Source organism: Ochotona princeps, chromosome 10, assembly GCF_030435755.1.
Source record: "Ochotona princeps isolate mOchPri1 chromosome 10, mOchPri1.hap1, whole genome shotgun sequence".
NCBI classification, from domain to species: Eukaryota; Metazoa; Chordata; class Mammalia; order Lagomorpha; family Ochotonidae; genus Ochotona; species Ochotona princeps.
This window is the reverse complement of record NC_080841.1, coordinates 51,896,526-51,915,828: the sequence shown is the minus strand read 5'-3', so window position 1 is coordinate 51,915,828 and position 19,303 is coordinate 51,896,526. Positions and strand designations below refer to the sequence as shown.

The 19,303-nt window shown below is 40.7% G+C and overlaps 1 protein-coding gene and 1 pseudogene across 2 annotated transcripts in view; one reads left to right on the top strand and one right to left on the bottom strand.

Annotated features, from left to right (window-relative positions):
• Window positions 1–19,303, top strand: part of SMYD3 (SET and MYND domain containing 3) — a 632,714-nt gene that overhangs the window by 454,899 nt on the left and 158,512 nt on the right. For both annotated transcript variants that reach the window (XM_004578490.4, XM_058669436.1), the window contains exons 6-7: window positions 13,384–13,451; window positions 14,968–15,070. In XM_004578490.4, coding sequence (XP_004578547.1) covers window positions 13,384–13,451; window positions 14,968–15,070 — 171 coding nt within the window. The remainder of the gene's footprint in view (window positions 1–13,383; window positions 13,452–14,967; window positions 15,071–19,303) is intronic.
• LOC101523739 (mitochondrial import inner membrane translocase subunit Tim10-like) lies at window positions 4,247–4,703 on the bottom strand (annotated as a pseudogene).

The window sequence follows — 19,303 nt, the reverse complement described above, 5'->3', positions numbered from 1 at the left end:
TCACTAAAGCTAAAGAAATTTAGTTTTCATCTTGAGATAGCATGCTGGTATGTATCATCTCCTGTGTAAGGAAGGTAGTTGGGTGCTTCAAAGCCTTTTGCTGGGACAAGGGCACTCTATATACCCAAGGGAGTGTGGAAGGTTGAGGCTCATGCTTATAGGAAGAGTGTCTCCAATGTCTGCTGTTCTGTGTAACCGATGCTCTGTCTTCCTTTAGCTTAGTAAAACATTGACCTGTCTACATCATATTCTGAAACCTATTGTGAAGACATGTTGACTTTCATTGTTGCCTCTCTGGAACCCAGGAGCATGCCTCTAATTCATTTTTAAGAGAGCTTTTGGGGAAGCTAGTAATACAGTCTTTGGAATTACTTTGATTGGAATAGTGGTATTCACATACCTCAACATTGAATTATAGGCTGTCTATTAATTTTCTTGTAAGAATCAGCTTTTTGGTTTATTCAAGTTAGATTGATAGTTGAATATTAGGTAGCGTTGTAAAAACAAATTTTTCCCCGAGTCTTTTTCTTCTTGACAATCCAAATGCCTCTGCACAGTCAGTACTTCTGTTTGTTTTTCTTCCTGGTCTTTTGAATTGTTTTGTCTTAATTAATTTTAATTTGTCAACAAATTTTAATTTATTCTCATTCCTCTTATTTTTATGTTTTATTTTCTTCTGTTTCATTTTTTTGTTTCCCAAAGTGACCCTTACATTTCAGGGATTTTTATGTATATATACTTTTATTGACAATTCATTGGTTTCCTTCCCTCCTTTAAATTGTCGTTTCAGTCATCTTTTGCCACACCCAGTTTTATTGAGGTATAATTGACTATAATGATTATCTTTACTTAGGGATATTTCTGTTTTATTTTCTTAAAGCCAACGTTTCTTTTCCTGTCATTGATAAAATCTTTTTGCAGAAAGAGCAGATTAACTCTCATTTAGACAATTATGCTTGCCATTGTCTTTGAATCTGAAGTTGGAAACGTCACATATGCAAATTCAGTCTTATTTGCAGCAGTTATCAAAATCTGATTCCTCTAGTGAATCTGTTATTGTGTTTTAAATTTAGATATTGGGGGAATATAAGGAGAGAGTCTGCAAAATCAAGCTGGCGGGAAGGAAGGGAATATTGGAATTTTCTTTTTAATTCAATATAACTAACTTAATCTGCATATATTTTTTCAAGAAAAGGAAACTTGACTCTTCTGTTTGTGATACTGAGCAGCAGGATGACTGGTTTATTATCACAAATTAGAAAGTTCCAGTATTTCCTCTTGACACAGGAGGTGCTGGTCAATCATCATTGCAAAGGGAAAGAAACAGGAGAGTTTCAATGCTGTAACCACAAGCAGCATAATGAGACTTTTGATGGAAATTGTCTGTAGCAATCAAAAAATATTTTCATAAGAAACCTGAGGAATTAAGAAACAGCATAGTAAAATGATCATTGTATGCATAATTCACATTTGGATCTTTCTATATCAAGGAATATAGTTGGCCTTCTGCCACCAAGGACCCTGGCTGGTGTTTTAAGTTACCCAGGCATGGATTTATAGACAATGTGAGTTATAGAAACATTATATTCCCTGTTTTTCCTAAGTTACTGTATAATATCTATGATTCTCTTTGTGTATCTCCCTCAGTTCACTTGCACATTGTTCGAGAGCCAGTGCTCCTAGATAGTTAACAAGAGTCCAGGATGTTCAGTGCCTTGCTCTACATGGCCCACCCTTGGCTTTTCTGCCTCAGCTATCTGTTTAAGGGCTTTGACTTCATTCTTGACAGAGAGCTCTGTGGTAAGTGTAATCTCAAGCGTTTTGAAGTAACTCATTCAAATTTTATTCCAAGGGAAATTATACATGCTAAATTCAGGAAGGCAGGAAGAAGTTGGAAACAAATGTGTGCATTAATTGACCGCTAAAGTTTTGGCTACATTTACCACGATCATTCATTGAGTTGGCACAAATATGAGGGTCTTATTTTGAGTTTTGAGTGACTTAACAGTAGTTGTTTTATGGTGGCTGATTCAGAAGGTGGTAAAAAAAGAACTGTGCAAATACCCACTTCCCTATACCCCCTGAACCTTTTTTTTTTAACCACAATTAACTATGTAAAGATTGTCAACAACAATACAATAAAATTAAAAAAAAAACTGTGCAAATAAAAGTGATGGTGAGTGCCTGAGTGTGATACTAAAAGTCAAGGAGAGGCCTGAGCAACCCATTCTGTTCAGTGGGTGGGGTTTCAGTGAGACTGGCCAGAAATGCAGGACCTTCTGTGGCTATAAGATCAGGAACATCCTGTACTCAGATACCAGTTATGTGGATCATGATGTGGTCTTTTCGGGCAATCAGACATATGTACATATGATAATGTATTTCTTTAATCCTAGTATCTCTGACATGAGACTCTGTTTAAATTGGAAGAAGAAAGCCTTGTTAATAGCTTTGCTGGTGGGCCATGACCTAATGATACTCCTCGCTGTCTGCTGAGTATGTCTTAGATGATGAATTTTGGTGTTGCTATTCCTAAGTTTCCTAGGTATCAGGAGTCTTTCTGAGACCTCTATGCATTTTCTCATTTGAACCTCACAGTACTTCTGGTTTATAAGGCTCTAGTAAGTTCTGTTACTTTAGTAATACATTTCATCCCTTACAGCACAACCAATTCCCGGTGTTTCAAAATGGGATAAGGTGGGAAGGCACAAGGTATTCTTGAAAGAAAACAATTGCGGGGTGGAAGGGAGGCACAGACTGAGAGGGAGAGCTTCTTCCTGTTCTGTGTCTGATTGTCCCCTGTGTGAATGCCCGTAAATACTGTGTGACATTGGTATGACAGAGTGTCAAGCCATCATTTTCTCTCTTCTTCAGCTACTTGCTCTTTTGTGGCTGATTCATTTGCGCAGCCAGCATTGGAAGAGAATATCCTGCTTTTGTGGCACTAATTTGAGAATGGTGGCTGGCTGTAGTTAGACAGTGAGAGCGTAGAAAATTCTAAAGCCATCCATTTTCTTTTACGCCTCCCATCTGGTCTGCAGTAATCCCCAGCAGTCCTGTGTATGGATGATCAGAGCAAAGGTGGAGGCCAGCGCACCTCCCAGGGCCCTGAAGAGCTGTAGACTCATGTGTTTCTAAGTTGATGTGACGGATTAGGATGGCAACCTGCATCATTGCAACTTGTATTTTGACAGGGTGGCTTAGAAAGAAATATGGCCAGTAGTGAGGGAAATCATCTTCGGTTGAGGAAGGCAAAAATTTGTCAAAATTTGAGAAAAATGTGACAGGTTTTACTTTTTTTGTTTCACTTGGTTAGTGAAATAGGCAAACATGGTGAAAGGGGCAGTTTTCCCTTCTCCTTTCCTATTACCTAGGACTGCCTGGCACACAGTAGACCTTTCATGAATGCATGAATGGATTTCTACTGTTTAAAATTTGTCTGAAAAGCAAAGAGACAGACATACAGGCCAGTTGTCTATCTGCTGGCTCTGTGCAAATGCTTACAGCAACTTGAGTTAGATCAAGCCAAACTGAAAGCCAGGAACTCAGTCTGTGTCTCCCATGTGAATGTCTTTGAGCATCCTTGCTGCCTCCCAGGGTGCACGTTGGTAGGAATTTTGAACCGGAAGTAGAAATTAGCCCTCTGATACAGAATGCAGGTATTGTAAGCAATGTCTTAAGCCAAGTACCAAATCCTTCCCTCAGTTCTATCTTTCTGATGGCCCCCAGGACAGTAATATTGTATGGCTTCTCTTTGACTAGACTTCCTGCAATGTGTCTTGAGTGTTCATTTATTCAGTCACATTGTCAATCAAGAATAATACTTTTGATAAACCAGATTTGCTGATATGAGAGTATGTGAACATATAGCCTTGGAAATTGTTGAATTGTTGCAGTTATCTTCCTGAAAATATTATAGTTCATACCCTTGTTAGGTTAGAGAGCCAGAAAAGCTAGTGACTAAAGTGTTTTAAGCCGTTAGTGTCCTAGAAATGCTAACTGTTCCTCTAGGAGGCACAATACTCAGTTTTAGTGAGGAGCTTTAGAGACTCAGTGGGCTCGTTGTTGTGGTTTCTAAGTAGTATCAGCAAGGGATAGGAGAGAGGTGTTTGTTTTTGTTTTTGGTGGAAGGCTGGAAAGCCAAGCACGGGCTCTGCTTTAATTTTCAAATATGTACATACACACACACACACGTATGATCACAGTCATTTTCCAGGGTGACAAACACCCCTTTACCACCACACCCCTTCTCCACCCAGGCCCGAGCACTGCCACCCCGGAGCCCCTGGAGACTCTCCAGAGAGCCGAGGCCTGCTGGTCTTTACAGAGGGACACCCAGGAAGCCACTTTTATTAGATGCATGGGAAGGGGCAGGCTGTCCCACCACGTGTGTCCTGGCTGCAGCCTCATGCAGGCCCGGAGCTCTGCTGGACCCTCTTCATCAGCTCCTCATCCTGCATAGACAGCTCCATGTTTCTTGCCCATGTGCTCATGGGTGTCCAGGTGCTTGGAGACACAGTGGTCCAAGCACACAGATTTGCCCTTGGAAAGCTCGGCTTCTTTGTAGTGGGGAGGCATGCATTTCCCATGGCAGGCATTGGTCATCCTGTTGTACATATCGGTCATCATCTCCACCTCCAGCTCCGTGGCCAGCTGCTGGGCTCTGAGTGGATCCATCTCAGCCCAGCCTACGGGGGCCCAGGTGAACCCAAGTGCGGTAGGGAAGAGTTTTAAGGGCAGGTGGATTCATGACATCCCAGGGATCCTGCTTGCTTTCTTCAGGGTTGCTTGTTTGCATTCAGTCCTTCATGCATCTCCTTTATGATTCTTAGGAGAAAACAAGTTAAATTTTGATGCTTTAAGTAGCACTAAATTTAGTTACTGCTAGACTTTCTTTCCTGTCTCCTTTCTACTTTCAATGGCATGGATGAGGACACATTTTAAAGGTTTATAACTCTGTTTTTAAATCATGAAAAAATCATGATTGGTATTTTGTTTCACTGTGGCAAAATCTGCTGTCTGTATTTTGCTTCTCAGCTTAATTTCTAGTGTTATGCCACCGTAAACTTTTAGAAGTCAGTGTGCTCTGTCTGATTGTTAAGTTTGTTCTGTTGTATCTGAGTGGAAAAAAAGGATTTTCAGAGTTTGTAATTAAGTCAATATTTCCCACTGTGCCACATAAGAAGTAAGAAGTTTGAGTTACATTTACCATTCATGATTCCAGAACCCTCCTTGGGTGTCCTGTTAATTAGCCTTCTCTGACTGGCCCCAGCCATCGTCCATGCTGGATACTAATAGTTTACATATGATTTGTCTGTCCTGCTGGTCACAGGGTGATTGAGGTCCAAGTTCTTATCTTACATTTTCTTAAAGCTCTAGAACCTAACCAATCGAGGTTATTCAATGAGTGTTTATTGCAGGAATGAATAGAAAAGGAAAGAAAGGATATTAAAATAACACTTGCTTAGTTTTTGTTTTTGCTGCTCAGTGATTTTTTTCTTGGCTTATTGACATTGCTATATAGATGTTACAAAAGCTAGCTAAGTCATGTGAGATTATATGTACACGGTACCTAGTCATTCATTCAACGAGTTTTTTTTTTATTATGTACTCAGTATATTTTAGTAATCCAACACACACTCCAGTAAGAATAATAGAATAATATCCTAGAGGAGTGCAGATCTGAAGGCATGGCTGTGAACTACTATGCTGGCTGCAGGAGTGGGTGTGTGGGCTTGTACAGTGGGGCACAAGCTGGAAAGTCTCCCTCCTCCAAGGTGAAACTGGAAGACTCCAACAAGATGCGACTTGAGCTGTCATGTGTATCAGTAGTAGTTTCATAGATGAAAGGAGGGATGCATGTTAAGCAGAGGGAGGGTATGGTGCAGTGTGCAGTGAAGTGAAGGGTGTGAAGAGTAAAGCTCAAGGTGCACCATGAGAAGACAAACTCCAGAGAAGAAATGGGAATATTCAGTGGGGACTGGATCCAAAATCAGCAGTCAACCTCTTTCCCTCAGGCCATGATTTGTCTTTTTTTTTTTTTTTTTTTTTAAACACATACATCTGTAATCAGAAGAGTCTTGCTCACCAGGAAGAGCTTGCCAGGCTTTATTTTCAGTGAAGTTAATTATGAAAGAAAAGCTGGATTTTATCTACTCCTCCCATTACCTCATTTCTTCCCTTTGTGATGTTCTCCGAGAGGATGAAGGAGGAGGCTCCCTTGGGAATGTCTGCAGGGACCCGGGAGGGTGCAGGGGCAGTGTGCTGGTGCTTATCTCGTCAGGTCAGGAGTCTGGCCAGGCATCACACCTTTTATGGATTCGTTATGGTGACTAAAGTGATACCAAAAGAGAAGACAAATGATGAAATTGTGTCCTTGGGTTGTAGAAATGTGTTTTTCAGTTTTGATTCCATGCCTTTGTCCCGTGTGGGATAAGAATTCATAGCAGAGGTGCTCATAAAGTACAGTAGTGCCAGCAAGATTTCTTTAAAGTGGAGGAACGAGTTTACATAGAGGCATGAGTGTGGGCAGGCCAAAAATGAGAGATAACTCACCATGTGAGGGCCAGAGAGGAAAGAGGGCTGCTCATCAAGGAGCATGGGAAAAGGTCAGACAGGGCTGTTCCCATGTCTTAACTGTATGCTTTATTGGGTAGCAGTCATACTGTATTTGAACAAACGGTGAAATTCGGGTTGGGTATACAGTGCATGGATTCTTCTGGTCATCTCATGGTGTCTCCATGTGGTGCTCTATCGGTCTGTGTTTATCAGGCCACCCCCTAGTTCATTGCAAAGGAGATTCGGGTGCATTGTGGGACACTGGGCACACTGGGTTAACATCTAAGGGGGTGGAGTTAAGTGCAAGGCTAAAGACAGAAGTTGTAGAACATTTACCAGCCTATTGATTCTTATCTAGCTCCCTACGTATTTTGGGTCTTCTATAACATGTGTTGAAATCCTGATGTGTTTTGTGTTTCTGGCCATCTTTGGCCAGAGAAAAATGAGAAGGGTAACTGTGCTGCCTCTAGAGAAAGGATTGGGGATGAAGTTGTGATTTATATTCCCTTCTACTTGTTTCTGTATTTCTGAAAATAAAGGTGCGTGTCTTGAGATCATAGGAGACACCATATGCTTTCCAAACCTAGTTTCTTGCAGTCTGTGGACCTGTAATTTAGTTGTGAGTCTTTATAGTCCAACCCATGAGTTTTCTTCCCTAGATACTGCCCATGGTGCCATCCAGTAGTATCGAGGGATCAAGTGTACATGAGAAGCCATGGAAGACTTGGCCTACTGAAGTATTCCCACATCCGTCTTCCACTTGGCTGTGCAGACATAAAACACCTTCTAGTAGGTCTGCTCAGCTTGTAGATGAATCTCGCATCTGTTCTACATGTTAAAATGTGAAATACATGCTTCTGGCTTTCACTCCCTGCAATGTCAGATGTGATAGGTATGAAAAGATCTCTCCTGCCAAGGTTTCTCTTGGAGAGAATATTCATCCACCTTAATTTCTACATAATGAGAGCAATCTCAGCAAACACTTGAATGTATCTCTCATTTGGGAATTATGTTAAGCAGCTGGTTATTGTTCAGTATTATCTTTCACATGGAACATTTTTCAATAGTGTCCTTTTCTGTATTAACTTGACAGAAAAAGATAATTTGACCCATGCACTGCTATATTTGATTCCTCAGTCAGGTGATCTGAATTTCTTAGCATACTTCATTTAAGAAGTTAGTACTGGAACTAAGACAAATTACGGTTAGGAACACTGGTACTGTGTACCAGTGGGCTTCCATCCCAATTATGTGGAAAAAAAGAGTAATGAAAGTAGACCATCATGTCAGAGAACAGTGTGGAGACTGAAGCTGAGCAGAAGTGTGATCCACAGGAGAAAGTTAAAAGTTCAGCATGATAAACTTTCTGGATTGAAGCATGTCTAAATGAAATTTGTAACAGGAAAGACTTTCGTGTTCGGGCTGTAGAAACAGACTGCAATGTGTTACAATAAATTATTTAAGAATATCATCGTAGTTCTGAGCCTCAGGTAATGGGAGGGAAATTAAACAATGGAAGTTCGTGTTAGAGTGCTTTTTAGTTTTCTGTGTATTTGACAGGCATCAGTTAGTAAACGCTTTTTCCATCAGATAACTCCAAGGAGGGGAGATGCCAGGTAATAGCCTCAGAGAAAAAAAACAATCAAAAAATTTGTAACTACCAATCCTGTTTTGCTTTCTGCTATCAAGGACAGTTATCTTAAGTATAATAACTTCTGTTGTAAGTGAAGCCCTTGGAAAATGAAAATGTGGGTAGGCTTAAAAAGCAAGGATGTTATCTATCGGGGCTTTGTTTGCTAACATTCAGTCGTTTGACCTTGGGAAAGATATATAATAGAAAGTACAATATTATGATTGCTGCACTCCCTCACTTGTGATATTGGCCTTGCTATTGATTTTAGCTTTAGCAAGTCATTGTTGAGCATTTTCTATGTCTAGTGTGTTGTACAACCTATTTCTGGCCAGAGCCTGAAGTGTGAAAGGGATGGTTGCAATTGTGGAAACAATTGAGTATACCAGGGCATTATTGTATGGGGTGGGATACAGAAGTTTTCTTAAGTAACCTTGTTCTTATATTATAAAATATTTAATAATATAAATAATATATAAAGACAACCTTTTAAAGTTCTTGTTTAATAAGTGATACACATAGTTTAGCTTGCTTTAATTTTGTACAGAAACTATTAACACAAATTTTTAAATATTTTTCTTTTGGACCTTAGCATTTTACATTCATGACCTGATGATTAATATTCTTACACTTTACTCTTTGAGAAATTGACTAGATTATGTTTTATAATTTTCATATTCTAAGCCGTGAGATAAGGGGGAGGTTTTAAGTGGCTACATTGCAAGTACATTTCCAATAACACAGTGAAGACTTTAATTATCTTCATGCCATCAGCCAGAAATTAGAATTAAAAAGCATTAGGCAAATGGAGGAATCAAAGCATTAATCAAAAAAAGATGGAAAATGGAGTAGATGAATCAACCACCTCAGCTTTATGCTTGCAGCGGAAAACTGGACAAGGGGAAACCGTAAGACGGACTATGTCAATCAGTGGACTCTGCACCAGCCTCATCATACCTGGACTGTTGCTGATGATATGTTGGAGCTTCTAATTGATCGAGGTGACGCTCTGCTGGCTCTGCCTACAAACCTGAGAGGGCCTCCCTAAGAGGCCGTTGAACTTGAACTGGATAAGTGGGATGCTGGACTCTGCATGGTGTAAACTTTTAATTAGGAAATCTCAACGGAACTTGAGCTGTGGTTATGCATCAAGGTGAAGGAATTCATGATGGGGGAAGGGTTTGGGGTGAAGGGGGGGAATCCCAGTACCTATGAAATTGTGTCATGTAATGCAATGTAATTAATGAATAAATGAATATTAAAGAAAAAAATAATAACAAAAAAAAAAGCATTAGGAAGAAAAATTCTTAAGATGTCATGTGCTCTATCAGAAGTCTGCTCATATGAAAAATCATTGTATGAAGCATTTTGAGACATTTATAGACTTTTCTACTGTTTTCCTTTAACTCATGTTCCAACATCCTTTCTTTTTAATAGAAAGAGATTATAAATGACCATTTGGCCTTGTGGTTGAGGTGTCCTTTCAGACACCAACAGCCTGTGCTGTGGGTTAGCTACCTGGTTTCAGCTGTTAACTTCAGCCTCCGATTAATATAAATCCTGGGAATCAGCAGTGATTACTCAGGTAATTGGGTACCCTGCCACCCGTGTAGGAGACCTGAATCGAGTGCCTGGTTCCCACTAGTTCCATATTGAGGAGAAGTATAATTGTTTTAGTTGTTGCTTTTTTAAAAACTGAAATCATAATGGATGTCATAGCCATCCTTACTGCCCTAATACTTCCACAAATACTGGTGAATCTTGCAGTTTGTGAGCCAAGCCTTAGGACATGCTTCTTCCTCCCCTGCACTGATCTCCCATCCCAGCCTGGCTCATTCCCATTGCTACTCTAACTGGGAGAGTGCAAGCTTTTCATCCTTAGGCCTAAAGAGGAGGAGGGCATTTGGAAGGCCCTTATTAGGTCCTGCAGAATGGATAATATTCTGCATGATAGATAGATTCAGATTTAAACCTTTAAATTTGAAACGGTTTATGAGAATATTCTAGAAAAATCTGTACTTAATGAAAGGTCATTTTCCATGGAAAGAAAAAAGTGTATCCTAATAAAATATTATGCTTTTAAAGTTAGAGAATTATTATTTCAAGGAGTATGGGGAGGAAGCAATTATTTTATATGAAAACCCCTGCTTTTGGTTTTCATACCTGCCAACTCTTCGTACTTCCATTCCTTGTATCCACAGATTTTAATAAAAGTGCTTCCTTTGAAAATTCATCTTTGTAAAAAAAGTTTTTTACTTTTTATTTGAAAGATAGAATAACAGAGAGAAAGGTTTTTCCATCCATTGTTTCACTCCCTAAATCATCCCTAAAGCCAGGACTGAACCAGACTGAAGCCAGCAGGCAACTCCAGTCATCTACGTGGGTGTCAGGGGCCCAAAGACTTGGGCCATCATCTCCTGCCTTTCTAGGCACATTACCAGGAACACTCAATCAAAAGCAAAGAAGCTGGGACTCAAGCTGGCACTTCCATGTGGGATGCAGTTATTGCTTATAGCTGTTGAACATGCTACATCACAATGCCTGCCTCAATGTCCTTTATTTTAAACAACTATTTTCTGTGTAAATATATATAGGCAGTATACTGTTGCAGCTTGATGTAAAGTACATGCTGTTTTAATAATTTAGCTAGCAATCTGTTTAAAATATACATGTATGTATCGGTTGGTTTTCTGATTTGAAACTGAAGCTCTGTTAGGTTTTTAAAAGAAACATGCCAAATGTATGGGTTGCAATAGATTTTATCTAAGAGCTGTTTGGAGTAGCAGAAAAGTCTCAAAGGACTAAATGTTTTTTATATACTTTGTGTTCTTTCATATAAACCTGAGAGAAGTTTTTGTCATTTCTTTTCATTTTATAGAGATTTTATAACATATAAGCATCCATTTGTAGCCAGTGGTTCATCTCAATTCTGTAGGGACCTCTTCAGCCTTCCTGCCTTTCTTTTTGATGGACTTTGTTACGTTTTATTCTAAATTTATACCTTCAACCCTGATTGCTCCCCTGAACTCCTATTGCTCATTCTTAGTCTTGGCTTGGATGTCTCACAGGCCATTTTAAGTCTAACATAACCAAAACAAAGACATTGGACTTCTTCTCAACTTCCTGCAACCATCCCTACTCCTTTTACATTTTCTCTCATCTTAATAAATGTCAACTGTAACCTTTCACTTATTCAGGCCAAAAATTTGACCATTGTCCATAAATCTTTCCACTCCCCATAAGCAGTCCTGTGGAAAGTCGTGTTGGCTGCCGCCCCTTCTCTCCCTTCCTCTGCTGTTGCCAATGTCCAGGCAACAGAGGTTCTCAGCAGCCCCTTGACTATTGTCTGTGCTCCCTTCTTTGCCTCCTTAAAGCTCATTTTCTCCACAACAGCCACCATGATCCATTTTTTTTTAAAGCAAGATTTATTAGAAAAGTTGAGAAAGAAGACTCCCATCCTAGTGATGGGAGGGGGCTTTGAGATCCTCTGCCATAGTGGCAGGAGGAAAAGCAAAAAAGAAGCCCCTTATTAGTGGTGGGGAACGCACCTTTTAAAGTTTGCCTCAAAGATGTTTCTCCATAAACAAAGTAAATTCCTGGTTCCCATGGTACCTGGCCCTGGGACAAAAGGCCAGAAAGGTGTCACTGGCCAACTTCCTTGGTCCCTTTCTAATGATAAAGAGGCCAGTCTGAAGCCCTCCCCTTTGGCAATGGCCGGAGACAGAATCGGGGCTGAGGCTTCTGGTCACCATGATCCTTTCAAAACAGAAATCAACTCCGTTTGTTTGGCTCAGACTCAATCCAGTGACTTTCTGTCTTACCCAACAGCATTTCAAACACGGTTTTCAAGCCTCGGATGATCTGCCTGCCTTTTGGATTTCCTGTCTTACCTGCTATTCTTCCTCCTTCCTCCTGTTTTGGCCCATCCCAGCCTTCTTACCATGTTACTGTATAACCAAAAACATTGCCACCTCCAGGGCCTGTTGGAGTGTTCTTTCTCCTGACATTGAACATTCATTCTTCATATATACAAGTGGGGTCTTCAACAAGTTCATGAAAAATGGCAATTTTAAATAGCTGTATGGATTTCAAAACTTTGGGGCCAGAATAAAATGATCTTTCCACTGCATTTTCGCATGAGTTTTCCGGAGTACACTTGTACACGTGTTCACTGCCACCATGCTTCCAGGTTGATGCTGAAATGTCAATATACTAAGGAGCTTTTCTTACTTGTTTTTTTTGGTTGGTTGGTTGGTTGGTTTTGTTTTTTTTTGTTTGTTTGATTCCTTTGTCAATTTCTCTCCTAAATGTTTATACACATGTAGCATTTTTCTGTCAACTTTTTTTTCCCCTTCTCATTAGAACTTAAGCTCGGTGAAGTCAGGGACTTTGTTTTGTTTGCTGGTTTGTTTTTGCTGTTGTTTTCTTCATTGCTCTTCATCCAGTACCTGTTTGGGACAGTGACATGTGTTTGGCCAGGACCTTGATTGTGTCATATCATGTCCAGTGTTTTAAGCACTATTCTCTGTAGCCTTTTATTCCACAAATGAGGCTTTTCATTTTGTTGAGCACAGTATTGCCTTTTCCCTTGATTTGTCCTGTTCTGCCCCTGAGGATAGTGAGGACCACATAGAAGACAGTGAGGGTCTCCATGTTTGTGGTAAATGCCGTAGCTTTCCTGAATACATTCTCTTGCTCACTCTGCTCTGTTAGCAAGTTGGATCACAAACTCAGACAGGACATACTTCAATCTTTGTGGGAATAAAAGGCTACTGTTCCTCATTACAGACACAGTGGCATTTTGGAAACTGCAGGCATTTTGACCACTGCATGATATAGCAGGCATCTAGCTTTCAATAAGTAGCTTATTTGTGTGCTGATTTTGGAAGCTTTTGTGTAACAGTGTAACTGGTGATGGGAAAAGGTGGGATTGAGATGAGTATTTCCTGTGCTGGTTTAGTCTTGCCTCCCTCCTTCTGCCTGCAGGATGTTGCTGTTGCTGCATGTAACCCCATGATGTTCCTCAAAAGAGTATGTCCCAAAAAAGCCCTTTCACAAACTGAAAGAGCCCTGTATTTGTTGTGAATCTTCCCAAAGACGCTACTTAAAGACCTCCACATTTTATTTGGAAAAATTATGTTCTCTTTCTGAAGTGACTCTTGTTAATGTTGATTGTCTCCCTCTTGTTTTTGCAGGTGATCTGCAACTCATTCACCATCTGTAACGCAGAGATGCAGGAAGTTGGGGTTGGCCTGTATCCTAGGTATGGTGGATGATATTTTCATTTACTGGAAGACACTGCTTTCATTTCCATTTAGCCCCCATACTTTTTGAGGCAGTTGGAAAAGCTGCAGCCACTGGTTCCACAGCCAAGCTTGAAACTTAATGATGAATTTAAGGAAATACTAAAATGTTTCGGTTAAAGAAAAACAGTTTTATAAACCCAGACTGTGTTCTGGGTGTGTAACAAAGAGGTAGACCTCAGACCTGAATTGTTGTTCTCAGAGGGATTTAGATTTAAGAATCTGAGAGGGGTGGCAGCTGATTAGCTGTCAGGTTGAGATCTGATTATTCCTGCACCCCTACCCTGGTCTTAATCCTCAGCCTCCAGGGATGAAGTACATGATTATTCCACCAGATCTGCTGTACCACACCAGTGAGTTTATATTTTTCTTGTGAGTTCACTTACTCTGAGCCTGGAGGTCGAAAACTCAGGGCTTGGTGCTCCAAAGTGCTCTCTCGAAGGATTATTGAGCTGAACTTTATCTCTAGCCAGTAGCCTAACCTTCCCCAAGCATTATATTCACTCTTCATTTCATCTTGTTTTCCTGCCATTGAAGTCCAAACACAAATGTAGGATTTCTTATACTTGGTTGAGTCTGAGTATTCAGCTTCTTATTTCTCTCGAAGGTCAAGTGTGTTGGTAAGGATTCTAAAGCAGCAGTTACATAAGATGTTCAGAGCCTTAGCTTTGAGTTCAGGACACCTAATTTGGATTCATTCACCGCTTACTAGTTGTGCATCCTTGGGCAAATAATGTAACTTCAATGTATCATTGTCTTCATCTACTAGTATAAATGGTCCTCATAAGATCATTGTGATTGTATTTCATAAATTTGCTAAGAAAGTTGTTTCTGCCTATTAAGCGTTTATTTTGTTACTAATTTTTGACAGCTGCTTAAATCCATTCCATCTCCCAGGTGGTTAAAAAACATATATCTCCAAGGTAATAAAATAACTGGGCTTTAGCCCAGAATGCATCCAATCTAGTTAGCAAGATAACCTCAGCTTTCCATTTATGAGGAAGTTCTAATTAATCCTCAGTGTGGATGTTCTAGCAGAGGCAGCATTTATTTCTTCAGCAAATGAGATCCTGTCCTGGGAAGGGCAGGGTGTTATGGGCTGTGGCATCCCATTATCTCAAAGAGGATTTCTTTGCAAGTTAGTTTTTTCCCATCTGCATGTTTGGTTGACTTACTGGTTCATAGCTAATGAGACAACTACTTTCCCACCCCCCACCTTCAAAAAGGACTTAGAAAATGTATTTTTTTTTTTGAATAAACTTTCCTAATGAGCCTCCATCTTGGGGAACATTTGACTTTATGTGAAGCAGGTTGGTGCACATCTGTGAATGTACCTAGGGAGTTCAACCTCTCCTGTCCTGTCTGCCCTACCCAGCTCTGTTCCCTGTACGGTGTCCTTTGCCCATTGCATTCATTAAATTTAACTGTTAGTATGCAAAGCCATGACTGTCTCCTTCTCTATTTCCTTTCTTCTAGTATGTCATTGCTTAATCACAGCTGTGACCCCAACTGTTCAATCGTGTTCAATGGACCCCACCTCTTACTGCGTGCAGTACGAGAAATCGAGGCTGGAGAGGAGGTAAGGAAATGTGTGTTACTAACCACCTGACTTGCTTTCCCATCACAAGCCCATTAGGATGTGGCCCTTCTCTAAAACTAGTTGTGCCTGAAATACAAAGTTTCATTGTCTTTCCCAATGAGAAGATTACTATGACAGTCAAAGACAATCACCCACCCTGACCTAGTAGCCAATTACTACTACTGTGTTCTAGACACGCTGATTTTTCTGGAGTTCTCACCATGTTTCTAGGTGACACTGGTTACTCTTGTATGTGTGAGAGAATGGTGTATGATTACAAATGTGTTTTTATGCGCACACAGGAGAGTCATCACATCTCCTCAGTTGTAACAGCTCTGCAGCCTCACAAAACCTATAAATGGTGATCCTTTCAGGGGTGGGCAGGGCAGCCCTGTTTGTGAAAGGGATACCAGGGCTCCTGACACCCAAGACAATGTTTTGAAGGTGATTCACATTTTGATCCATGATAAGAAAACAAATAGATCAAGCTAACTTAGGACTCTGTAACCCCAAAGATGCAAAGGATATAGCAGTGGTCTGGCCACCAGCAGTGGACTGACCATGGTGCCTCCAGTTTTGTAACAGCCTGTTGGGGAGGGACTGCCACAGAAGCTTTGGATCAACTAGACAGGACAGCCACACAGGGTGAGCTCTAGGACTGCTAAAGCTGAGCCCGCCCGCAGCTTGCACAGTTCCTACCTGTGCTGAGTTCTGGGGAGTAGTAGCAATAATTCCGAGAACCCAGCTTCCTTCTCCCTTCCAATTTGCTAAAGTAGATATTTATTGCAAGGAAAACAGAATCATAAGCTTTTATTGCATTTATGTAACACTCAGCCAATAAAATCTAAACACAGAGGTACCATATTTTATGTAGATGGGGATTTGGTTTGGACAAGATTTCCTGTAAGCTGCTTTTCAACCACATGTGCTGCCTCTTACACAGTGACTTTTTGAACTTCCAGTTTCTAGGGCTCATGTACTGAATAAGCATACTGGGATATCTGCCGGTTATATGGAGAATCTTGATTTATTTTTGCTGGGACCATAAATGACTTCCAGACAGACGACGAGGGAACCACCATCTATAATATTACTTTAGTGGTCAGAGGATGTCAATGATGATAATGATGAGGTTGATGTTTTAGTAAACACATGTGTTTGTGCTTTAAAAAAAAACCAGTTTGACAAACAGAAAAACTATTAGAAATGGCCAGAGTTTACAACAAGGAATTTTTCTTTTATATATATAAATGTGTGTATATGTACATACATGCATATATATAAATGTTTGCCATCTGTACTGCTTGGTTGCTTGTTTTTGTTGTTGTTTTCACCTTTTCAATCCTTTTCTCCATCTCTGAAGCAACAAGCTCGTCTTTCCTCTTGCTTATCACCAGTCATTGCTGGCCAGTGTCAGGCCCTGCAGATGCGGTGTCTTCCTCTGTGGCATTTGGCTGTTTGGCCAGACAGCCTCTCCTCACAAAGTGGATTCTCCCCCAGAAGTCATCTTATGCTGGCTATTCCAGCTGTATGTCCTGCTGAATGGTGTTTCCTCTGTCCGTTTGTCCTTTCCTCTCTCACTCTTTGTCCTTCTTCATATCGTATGCCTTCAGGGTCTTTGCTCTTCCACGAAGCTTCGCCTGATCTCCCACATTAAAGGAAAACCTCTCTCTCTCTGAGATTTCTTCTAGTGTTCATTGCATCTTTTGCTCCCTTTCTGGCTTTTTTGGGGTGACTTCTCAACTATGAGCTTTATACAGACAGGTAATTTTTGCCTTTGCTGTTGCTCTGTATCTTAGCACTTGGCCTTGCACCCAGGAGGCATTTGAATCTGCTGAACTGAATTTCTCCTGAATTGAGCATAGGGTAAAAAACAGCAGTGTTTCTCAGGGCAGATACTGTTGGCATTCCACGTGGGACAGATGTTCATTGGGTGGGACTACTGTGTCATTGAGTAAGACAGTGTCTTCAGTCCCTACCTATTCAGTGTCCTGTAGCCGTCCTCAACAACCGAAACACATTTTAACCATTTAAAACTGATCCCTTGAAGCAAAGGGAAAAGAGAAGGAGAACCATTTAAAAGTGTATTTCAAGGCATTAGGAATTATAGTTCAGACATTGTACAGATACTGATACTAGTTAAATTTGTTACAGGAGTAAATTGTGACACTTTGATGATTTTGTAGCATCCGCTTTGCTTTTCATTTCGTTGTTCATTAGGGCATCACCATCATTAGTTTAGACAGTGAAAGATAGGTTATACCAGTGAAGACTGGGCAGTATCTGTAATAGAAGATCCTCAGTTTCTGTTTGTCTAGTAAAGGGGTGAGGCTTGCTGAAGTCAAATAGGAGATGGACTCTTAGAGACATTTTTTTTAAAGATTTATTTATTTTTATTACAAAATCAGATATACAGAGAGGAGGAGAGATAGAGAGGAAGATCTGTCCGATGATTCACTCCCCAAGTGAGCACAACGGCCAGTTCTGTGCTAATCCAGAGCCAGGAGCCAGGAACTTCCTCCAGGTCTCCCACACGGGTGCAGGGTCCCAAAACATTGGGTAGTCCTTGACTGCTTTCCCAGGCCACAGGCAGGGAGCTGGATGAGAAGTAGAGCTTCCAGGATTAGAACCAGCACCCATATGGGATCCCGGGGTGTTCAAGACGAGGACTTTAGCTACTAGGCCACCCTTGCCAGGCCCTCTTAGAGACATTTTTAAATGACAGATAATCCTCAGATAGGTCACAGTTTCCAGAAAGAAGAGAATGTGGAAGCCAGCCCATCCCCAGTTTGAGATGAGAACATTTCAAACAACACACAATAAAAGTTGGGAAAACTGCACAAGATTCTGCAGTAACAAAAGTTGCATGGAAATGTCTTACCCTTCAGCTCTCTGTACATAATGTCATGCTTTGGGCTACCTTTTGGGCCTTTTCCCTTCAAACCAGTGCCCCTGATAATAGTTAAGGATTTTTCATTGTAACGCTAAATTGTTGGATATTTTTGTTTTGTTTTTGGTTTAAAGAGATGTAATATGGTTTAAGTCATTATTCACATGCTAGTTTGATGATAATTTTCCCTTTGGAATTGCAATCTGCTATGAAGTACATTTGATGGTCTGGTAGTCTTATAATACTTGAATCAAGGAAGAAAGCTGGACAGTCCAGGCTACCCTTGTGGGAATTTCTGGTTAAAAGAAATTGTAACTGTTACAAATAAATGATGCCATTAGCCACCAGTGTCCTCTGGAACCATGGTAATTGGGAGAAATGTGATTTGCATACATTGAACATAGCAGTAGCCGTAATGTCAGATTTAATCTAACATGCTTTGGGATTACGACACTCTGTTTCTCCTCTCAGCCATCTTTATTGTTTTGCTGAAGCATTTAAGAAATCCACTGGGTTTGGAAGCTGGGATAGCAATTCTAGAAACTTTGAGGAATGCAAGGGTGTGTGAGACTGTTTCTCTCAGGAGTTCAAAGTATAGTTGAGGAAAATGCATGGAACAGAAAACAGTAGTAAGATATGAGATGTGCCATGGTAGAAAGGTAAGTTCATGGTGCTTTCCAGAAGTACAAATCAGGGGCACCCAAGTGGTAGTAAGCAGTGGGAATGTGGGGTGCACTGAAGGGTGCTTTCCAGAGAAGTGACTCATGTACCCTGAAGGCATTCATGCAGTTAACGATGGGTTAGTCAGGGAGGGCATTCTGGATGAAAACCCAGAGGCCAGGGACAGAATGATGGGTCTAAGGCACAAGAAGCAGTTTATGTCAGTAGACTGCAAAATCCACATATGCCAGAAGATGAGGGAATATGTGGAGCCCAGAACAACAAACTCTTTGGTTAATCTGAAGATTCTGTAACAGCGTCTGAATGGAACATAATTGAAGAGTTTTTAAGTTCTACATTAATGTTATGAATTTTTTAAATTGATTTGAGAGAGTGACAGAGAGGAGGAGAGTCAGAGATAGAGAGGTGGGGCAGACAAAGATTTTACATCCTGCTAATTCCCTCCACAATCACTGCAGTGGCTGGTTCCAGGCCAGGCCAAAACCCAGAACCAAGTACTCAGTCTCCCAAGTAGGTGATAGGGGCCCAGCTACTTGGGGTATCATTGGCTGCTTCCTGTGGCACACTATCAGGGAGCTGGATTGGCAGCAGAATAGCAGCACTCAAACCACTGCTCCACTGTGGGGTGCTGACATCACATGACACCTTTCATACCACAATAC